This window comes from Ammospiza caudacuta, chromosome 13 (genome assembly GCF_027887145.1).
Source record: "Ammospiza caudacuta isolate bAmmCau1 chromosome 13, bAmmCau1.pri, whole genome shotgun sequence".
In the NCBI taxonomy this organism is placed as follows: domain Eukaryota; kingdom Metazoa; phylum Chordata; class Aves; order Passeriformes; family Passerellidae; genus Ammospiza; species Ammospiza caudacuta.
The window spans coordinates 17625154-17634936 of record NC_080605.1 but is presented as its reverse complement, the minus strand read 5'-3'; the positions used below and the strand labels follow the sequence as shown (position 1 = coordinate 17634936).

At 40.7% G+C, this 9783-nt stretch overlaps 1 protein-coding gene across 1 annotated transcript in view; it reads right to left on the bottom strand.

Moving 5' to 3' along the window:
• Positions 1–2894: 2894 nt before the first annotated feature.
• The window catches only part of GAN (gigaxonin), a 28377-nt gene continuing 21488 nt past the window's right edge, over positions 2895–9783 (bottom strand). The window contains exons 10-11 of the mRNA XM_058813672.1: positions 5744–5853; positions 2895–5011 (exon numbers count right to left, since the gene is read on the bottom strand). Of these exons, the coding sequence (XP_058669655.1) occupies positions 4830–5011; positions 5744–5853 (292 nt within the window). The 3' untranslated portion in view covers positions 2895–4829. The remainder of the gene's footprint in view (positions 5012–5743; positions 5854–9783) is intronic.

The window sequence follows — 9783 nt, the reverse complement described above, 5'->3', positions numbered from 1 at the left end:
TCTGCCCGTGTCCCTGGGCACAGCCACATTTCCCGAGGCACAGTTTCATTCTGCAGGTCGATAAATGCAAACAAATTGTACTTAATCTGAACAGTTATAATTTTAAATACTAAAGCCTGTTGTCAGCTGCCTTTTATTATATATTTGCATGGCACCAGTGCTCTAATAAAGAGCAAAGTGTCCATTTGCATCACATGGAGTGATACTCAAGGCAGCTGTGAAGAGTAACACAAACCTGCAGAACAGTATTAAAAAAAAAAAAAAGAAGATTTACATTGCTTCCAATAGCATTCATTTAAAAAAAAAGAACCACTGCTCTTTTTTGGAACACAGTGAATTTTAAGCATATCTGTATTTTAGTAGAACAGTTGAATTATTGTTATACACAGAAGAACCCAAAAGTTTGGCACTTGTAACAATTTGGATTTGTTATTGCATCCTCCACTCTGCATGGCACGTGCATGGTAGCAGAGCCCCTGCACAGCATTTACAGAACAAACTGAGAAACTGCAGTTAAAACAGGGGAAAACCTCCCCAGACCCCTCTTTCTGTACTTGTGCATTTACTGAGTCATGCAGGCACCAGAAATATTGCAAAGCAACCCAAGCTGCCTGGTGTGTTCTGGAGGGGGAGCTCAGAAGCCAGGCGGTTCAGTAGCTTTGATAAAATCCTTATTTTCATATCAAGATCTGTGCTCCTGAAGGCAGGCTGTGTGCCTGGCACGTGCTGTGCAAACACCAGGGACACAGCCTGCCCACAGCTATCAGTGAGCTGATTTTGAGCTTCCTTTGGTTTCAGATTCACCTCTGTCCTCTTGTGTAATTTTGTATTAATTTGCCTTCAATTTAAAGATGAAGTACCCTCAAAGCTACAGAAATTCACTTGACCAAAAGCAGCTGGGTTGACACTTTCACAATAACTAAAATTTAAGGATTAGCTGACAAAATATTTAAGGACAACTAGACCTTGCTATGGTACAGCAAAACAGAAGACTTTTCAGAATGCCTCTTATTCAAGTTATAAAACCAGCAAGGGAGAGGATCTGAAATCCAGCCCTGACTCTTTAGGAACATGAGCATCTGTCAAGGCCAGGTAAGGAACAGAGCCAGGCCAGGCATGTGCCTCCCTCAGAAACTCAAGGGATTTATTTTATGAGAGCAACAGCACTTTACACCTTTGCTTCTGTAATCTCTCTCTGCTGTGCAGAGCAGCCACAAGGCTACAAGTGTAAAACAAGCACAGAGGACACTGCTGTGTGCTTACAGTAGTATATTTTCCCGCCACTTTTCCCCCTAAAATTGACAATTCCAAAATTTTTCCAAAATTATCTGTGGCACATGAAAAAAAGGAAGAAACTTTTCTTGGGGGAATTGTGGGAAGGGATGGAGTAAGAGAAGAAAAAAGCCACCACTCATCCCATCTTCCACAATTCCTACCTGTATTTGGTGATTTTCTGATTTCAGTAGCTGAAGTTGGTCCAGTTCCTCAGCAGGGAAAGGAAAATGGATGCAGAGGCCCAGCCCAAGTGCCTCAAGCTCAAGGTGGCCCAGCCAGTCCCCATCCTGCATGAACAGCTGGCCAGGACACACATTCAAACTGTCACCTGTGGAGGACCTGGCTCAATGTCAGTGCCAACAATGAGCTGGGAGGAATTAAGGCCACTGTGCTAAGCAAGAACAACTTAAACAAGGTTCTAAGCTGCCAAATCACCTTAAACCCCTGGACTGCAACTCAGAAAAACTCCTGAGTTGTTCAGCTATCATGTGCAGAGATACACAGCGCCAGGAGAGCAGGGACAGCTGAGTGGTGGCATTTACCAGTGAACCCAGTTCAATCTAGAGCTGTTTGCACATTCAACACTCAGCAAACTGGTGACCTCCCTCCTCTCAGCACCTCTGGTACCATCACAGCCTCCCTTCTGAAGGCAACCACCCCTTGGAAAAGAGAAAGAGAAGCCAGGGGTGAGCTCTGCCTCTTCACCCCTACACCACCACTGGTACAATCCCTGCAGAAAGGAGAGCCTTGGTTTCAAACCACACTTATGGTGCGGTTACAGTTCTTCACTATAACCACACCATAAGCCTTGCTCCAAATTCTGAGGGAAATCGAACCTGGTTATTGCACAATCCAAGGGACACACTCACAGATCAGAGCTGGACAGACAGACAGACAGGAAGACACATCCCTTCCCTCCTGAACACACAGAGGCTAGAACAGCTCCTGGATCAGTCCCACAGACAATGCAGAAGGGGAATGGTTCCATCCCCTTAGGCAAGGCCAAGGAAGCCAGTTTTGAGATCTCAGGAGTGCCTAAATCTTGAGCACCCCAGAAAGCATCCCTGGAGAATTGGTCCCAGCCACATTGAACAAGTACAATGTGCTCAGAAATTCAGTTTGTGACTGGTTCAGGTACAGAGGCTTAAACTTCTTGGTCAAATCTCACTGAGTGCATTCACAACATGTTCCAATCACCAGCAGATTTGTTTCTTTTATTTATATTTTCTTTAAAAAAAAACAAACTAAGAACGCCTAGTGTTAATCCTACTCTAAGTGTAAACATTTCATTCAGTAACTTGAACTGCAAAACACTGCTAGAGTATTTACTTGGGTTTATCATGTGCATTTATCACTTACGTTTTCTGGATGCTGAATGCCCTCAAGTGTACTGGGAAGCTACAGGGACTCGGGAGATAGCAGCTGCAATATTCTCAATAACATTTTCTCAAGTTTTCCAAGCCACTTAGAAAACTGAGCTCAAAGTGAAACAGATACTTAGAAACATTCATCACTTTTGAATATGGGATCTTGGCACTTTGTCTGAGGAAAAAAAAAATTGATCCATGTAAGATTTTTTAAAAAAGGGAAGTTTAACAGATAAACTAACAGCACTTGATTTATTTCACAAGCCAGCCAAGGATGGAAATAGTGGTTCACATTTCTGTGGTAAAGCATTATATATAAATTTAAAATCCAAAGACATATATATACACACACCAAGTTACTGCAATGCATAAATATATAAACTTTTTAATATGCCAACTAATATAGGTCAGAAAATCGATGTATATACTTCAAGTTTTGCAGCACTTCAGCATTGTAAAAAATAAAAATAAAAAAGGTCAATGGATTGGCTGCTGCCCTTTTCCCCACTCTCCCACACTCCTCTGCTCAGGAATCAGAGTAATTCTAACCCCACATCAGTGTTATGGAAGGACAGACCAGAAATAAGTTTCAGAATGGCTCTTCAAGGACTATTTAGTGAAATACCAATATTTTGAATTAGCTTGGGATCATATTTCAACGTATGTAAGATGATTTCAATAAAGATGACAAAGGTTTACACTAACACAACTGAGGGCAGAGTTTGGCTTGTCTGAGGTCCACAGAGTTGCAGAGTGGAAAGTCTTGTATGTAGTTATAATACTGGTTGTACAAAGTCTCTTTTTCTGAAGGGCAGGAGGTATTGTTTCTATTTTCCATCTCTCCCATTTTATTCCTTTTAAATAAATACAGGGTATGTCCCACCCATCACAACAACAAAAAAATCAAAAATTGAGGTAAAACTGTTCTACCAGCTAATCTTGACTACAAATAAAAAGTCAATTAAATATCACTACTGATGTGAACAAGGCTTAGTAAGAAATAAAACGTAAGATACTAAGTTCTTCACTATAACCACACCATAAAACCCAGCTTTCAAAGTCAGACAGCAGTAAACAAGACTGTACTGCAGCACAGTAATCATTAGTAAACCAACTTTTGATCCCAATTTAAAGTCACTGTACAAATTTTTCTTAACTCTTGTCCAAACCCCATGTTTTCTGCAAAATAAATATATCCTTGTCATATTTCACCTTTGTTCTAAGAGACATAAAATACACCTTTCTACAATCCCCAGTCTTAAAAACCATTCTTAGCTTGCAAGCAATCTGAAGTAAAAAGGAACATTATTTAGTTTGTCCTTTTGCTCTTACCAAAAGCAGCAATCATCACTAACTGTTCCAAACATGTCTTTCCTTTTCACTTGAAGGAAAACAGCCACCAAAGCCCACCCAGAAGCACACGCCACCCACCTGCAGACCAGTTCATCAGGCTACTCGAATGACAGCATAGGAAAAAACTGTTTACTTCTTTGTGGTGTACTGTATCCATTTTCTGGGGTGTATCCATTTCAGATTAGTCCATTTTATATATATTAAAAATATTTGTCAGAATGAAACTGTTGCAAATCAATGAAAAACCGTATGTACATACCTCCACCATTTTTTAGGCACAGACCTTATCTTTTGAGAAAGGACTAGAAATAAAAGGTGCAATGACCAACAACTCCTGTGGCCTCATGCTCCAACAGCAGCACACCAGGGAGGTTGGTTGTCATGTAGCTTCTGTGTATTACAGCTATCCAGTTCCAGATAGCACATGGATTCGTATCAGTTCCCCGCAGGGGAAACGCACCTGAAAGCTTTTTTTGTTTTTTGCTTTTCAATAAGCTTCGCCAAAGGAAACAGATTCCCACCAGTTTCAGACCCAAAATCCTCCTTCAATAACAAGGTTTAAACTCCAAATGGTTACGACTGAAGGTGTTTCCTTGATCTCCCCCTTCTATTTTCCCCCTTCCCTTCTCTTTAATGTGTACTTAAGTTATTTGTTCCCGAAACAAGTACTGAGACTCAAGCTTTGTAAGCATTTAAAACAAAAACAGTTACCATACCAAAGCACAGCATACAGTGTAATTTTCAGCTGTAATTTCTCAGCTTTTCCTTTAAATAGAGCTAGATTATGGTGGACTGCACAGAACTCTTCCAGTCTTGTCCCCTGGCAGCACGGGCTCACGGAGAAGGTACGCGGATGCGGAACAATCCCTGCTGCAGCTGCAGCCGGAAGAGTTTGCAGTTGGCGATGCGCAGCGCCGCGCAGCCCGTCCGGCGCAGGTCCGAGGGGAACAGCGGCTTGGTGCGCTGCCAGGTGCCCGTGCTCCTCTTAAATTCCCTAACATAGTCATAGTTTGTACCTGAATTAACGAAAGAAAGAGATGGAATGCTTAAAACTCACTGCACCTGCCACCATTAGTAAGTCAAATACGTGAACGAGAGCAGGCACAGGAACACAAACAAGTGTCTGCATGGGTGGTTGAAATTATTGTCAAAAAGGAACTACTATGACATTTCTGATCTACTTAAACCCATCAAACTTGGAATTTTGTTTGCTTATATTTTGGAGAAAGCCCTGCTACACACTCATATACATATACATGGCCACAAAAGTCTTCCAAATCTCTTTTACAGAGTGTGGCCAGATGCTGGTGGCTCCGAACTGAGTGCCTGATAGCATACATCAATTTGGTTGGGATTGAGAGCCAAGAGTCACTATCACATCCTTATGAACCACTGGACGATGCCCCTAGAATGCAGAATTGCCTGTTTCCCACTGCAAAGACAGGAGTTACAACCTCAGGCACTAACAGGTCTTCTTACACTTAGATAAAAGCAGTAACACACTCTTAGTCTTGACCTCTTGTGGTCTTCAAACTAATCAACCAAATCAAGCCAATGTTCATGGCAATGAACTTGTTACTGAAGAGTCCAAAGCCAACCTGTGTGTTTTGTATGTCCAGCATAATCCCCTTGAGCCACAGTGACAGAAGTATCCCAGCTTCTTATTTTTAAAATATTCAGTCTTCATACCAAGTATTGAAAATATTGGAAGGAAATGAGCATAAAGAGGTTTTTAGTCTGGTTCTGACCTGTATCGAGATCTCCAATCACGTATATGCTGGCTCCGATGGGCACAGCTCCATACACAAAAGAAGAGCTAGTTGGGATACATAGGTTCTGGTCATTTAGATAAATCCACCTGTAAAAATAACAATTCAAAAACAGGATTTGATTTTTAGTGAACACATTTAAAAAAATAATCCTAAGTCTTTTTGCAGCTGTAATCTTTGACTCAAAAGTAGAGTGTACATATTTGTTATGTAAAGGGAACATTGTATAGTTTGGGATAGTCCTGGTTTCTCCCAGCCAGGAAAAGCAGCTAGTACTGCTGACTGCTGTATCCTAAAGTTGCTCAATTTCAGAATTGCTCCACTCATCTGTATAATCTACCTCCAATAAATTCTTCTTGCAGCCACATAGTGTGACCTTCTGGAAGGGAGCAGGCATGTTAGAGAGCCAACAACAGCAATGCCAGTCAGTCTTCCCTACAGAGAAAATTTTAGGCAGTTTTGTCTTAAAAATAGTCTTTAAATTGTCTTTAAAATAAACACATATAAATTTTAATGATCCATAGTAAGGGAAAAAAACAATTGCTATAGCAGAACCTTGTTATTAAGCAGTGTCTCTCCCATATAATTCTTCAACTTCTTTAACAGTTCTTTATCAGGGACAACAAATCCTTGCCAGCTATGAAGAATGAAGCACTTGGCAATGCTTAACTTCAAACAAGGGATAAAAGACTGGAAATCAAAGAGGTAATGGAATTTGGAAAAGAAATGTCCTTTATCTGGAATTGCCACAGATCTTCCCAATCTCATATCAGGCTCTTTTCAATCCCTTGCCAGCTCCTACAGTAATCTTACAATTCCCCTGTGTTCACTGTAAGCTCAGGCTCATTTCAACACTACATCAGCCTGATCTTTCCACCATGTGAAAAGCAGTTTTTCTTGTTGAAGCCTTTGGAAAACAGGCAGGGATGTACTCCTCATCCACGTGGGATGCTGGTTTATAAAGAGGTACCAAGAGTTATCAGCATCCTCTCTGTGGTTCTGAACAAATTCCTACAAAATGCTGCTGCACCCTTGCAGATGCTGTCACAGTTACCACACACAGACCCTGACATGTACAAATCCAGGCATTTCAGGAGACTGCTCCTACACTTCTTATTAAAGGATTTACAGAGAACATAAAGGTCTGAGAAACCTCTGAAAATCATCCCATATATTTTCATGGCCATACCAGGTTAATTTGAAGGAAAAAGTTAGAAAATGCCCTCCCAGATACTGCTGATCTTTGAAAATTCTGCATCATTTGAACTCCTGATTCAGAAGTAAACCACTCTTCTGGCCCTGAAGGAGATGCTGCTCCATATGAATTATCTTGGAGACAGAAATCAATTTTTAAAGGGCAAATGAAAGGATTGGCTGTCCATTATTTTGTCTGTGCTGTACACTGAAGGATTAACGTTCTGCACAAAGCAAGGAAATGGTTTGTAGCTGTCACAGAGGAGGATAGATGGACTAACAAGAGAAAAGGAGAAGTTCTCTACACTGGTTTAGAAACTCTCACAGATCAAAACAACTTGCACCATATTTCATTAGCTTCCTTCCCTTACTGTAGGAGGAGGACACAGTATTTTCATTGCTTTTTAGCAGCAAGTGACCTAACATTCTGAAAACTGAGTAAGTAGCAGAGAAATGCAGAAGGAAGACTGGATTATTATTATTATTATTTTTAAACTCTAACTATAGGACAAGATTAAGGAAAGGAAAAAACTCAAATCTAGTATCTACACTAGATACTCTGGGTTTTGGAGTTCAAATAAAAAACCTAAACTCACAGGGTGAGACCCAAGCATTTTCCTACTGTGCATCACCAAAGGACAGTATTAAAGTTTCTGTAGCTGCTTGTGAAAATTCATCCTCAGGCTTTCTCAACATGTATGCTTTAAAAAACAGGCAGCACTTTTCAGGAACACTCACAGCAGCTTTAGCAGTTAAAACTAGGAAGGAACAAAGACAGGAAGGGCATGGGGTCACGTTTCATCAGAATTTGACTAAGCTCCAACTAATGTGGGTTGTGCCTGCTGTTTGAACAGTATGGAAAAAACACCATGACCAAAAATTCACAATCTTCAAGAATCTGAAAACAGTCCTTGGAACAGAACTCTTGCGTACTTCCCTGGGTTGGCTCCACTCAAACCCAGTCCAAGAGGAGCAGGGGGGAGGCAAATCCTGCTGCAACCAGGGGCAGAAGTGATGGCTCTGAAACTGGAACAGGATTCCACCCAATTTAAAAAAAGAAGGGAAGGAAGCCTAATTTCTTTCAGTCTTAAAGAGAGAGAAACAAAATGATCCATCCACACTGCTGTAGATAACGAGTGGGATGGGGGTAACTGCTTTATTTCCAAGTGGGAAGTAAATAAAGATGTGATACAGAGCCAACATATTCCAGACACGTCACCTCAAGATCACCCCAGCTGAGAAAGGAAGCTTGGAAATGAATGAAAATCCACATTCCTCTCATCTGACAGTGCTGTCAATCAGTGTTCTCATTACATTTGCATAAGCACTTGCTTTTAATGAAATTCCTGCACACTGACTGGAAGAACGTTGCTAATTACACATACTATGTTACAAGACTGTTTAGTTCACTAGTTATATGCTGCTGAAAGCTCTTCCTTATTTCCATGATGGTCCAGTAGCAAAAAGAACATTGTAAAGGATATTTTTCCAAAGTACTGCTGCTGAAAATTCTCTCTCGTTTTTATCCCCCTTAGTACCTGCAAATTTTCATAATTCTTTTTTGAATCATGAGAAGAAGGAAGAAATCCTACCCCACTTACAGACCACCAGGAAAAGGCAGCAGTGGCCATACACCAGCAGATATTGCAAAGAATCCTGAAGTCAGCTTGGGCTGTATTAAATATTTCCAGCCATCCACATAGAAAAGAAAAAACTGAGTGAGTACAGACGTCATGCAATTCTCCACTCACCTATACGGTGCAAAAAGTGTATTATAAATTATGAACTCTGATAGAAAGTCTGACCCATCAAGGTCCTGATGTATTTAAGACTTCCTGCTTTTTATGGAGTAGACCAACACTGGGTCACTGAGTGAAGGATACCTTCACATTTCCATCTTCCATTTTCACATTCATTAAATCTGTTTTTAGCTTGATCGATATTTAAAAAAACAGGATACAATGGACACAAAGCTCAATCTATAGACTTTGAAAAAAAATCTGCATCCTGCAAAAACCCTGCAGTCTGACATACAGCTTTTTCTATCTTTGGGTTCACTTAAATCCACTCATGCACATGACTCTAAAGACAGCCTGACAAAACATTTATTAATTGGAAAATCTCAGTTACAGCAGTGCTTCAAGTATGAGAATTATTTCCTACATTACCCTGCTCACATTTCATGTGGATGCTACTATTTTGTCTCACTTCATTTATTCTATTACTTGTTTATACAGCACAGCTTAACAGGAGTCTCAATGTTTATTTTTTTGCTAGTGTGAAGATCTCAGCACATCCCCAGTCTTTGAAAAGTCTGCGTAATGGTTAAGAAAACAATTCTGAAAGACTCTGCACTGTGAGTTATTTTAGAGTAAGTTGCTGTCAAAGTAAACAATATTAAACAAGTCCAGTCCTTTAATCCAATTCAAGCCAGAATTATGGCAGCTTACATGAATTAATATGTTTATATACTGATGTGAGTACATCCTTAGACATTCACTCTGGGTAAAAGCTGTAACTCAGACACTCGGGCTCTGGGTGCCTGGCAGGATGCTGCAGCCTGGCCTCTGGCAATGAGGCCTGAGGCACACATGGAAATTTGTGCAGATGACACAGGTGTGCCGTGCTGCACGTACCCCAGAACCAGCACCATCCACAGCTGAGCTCACAGCCCAGAGAGTTCTCTGCATCCACACAGAAAGTGAACACAATGGAGCTCTCCACTTACTTAAAAACAGCCGGAAAAGCCCACAGCTCATTACAAAGTATTGGCAAGTAACTTTTTAAAAAGTCACTGTGAATTTTGGTTTGAGACTGCAAGAATT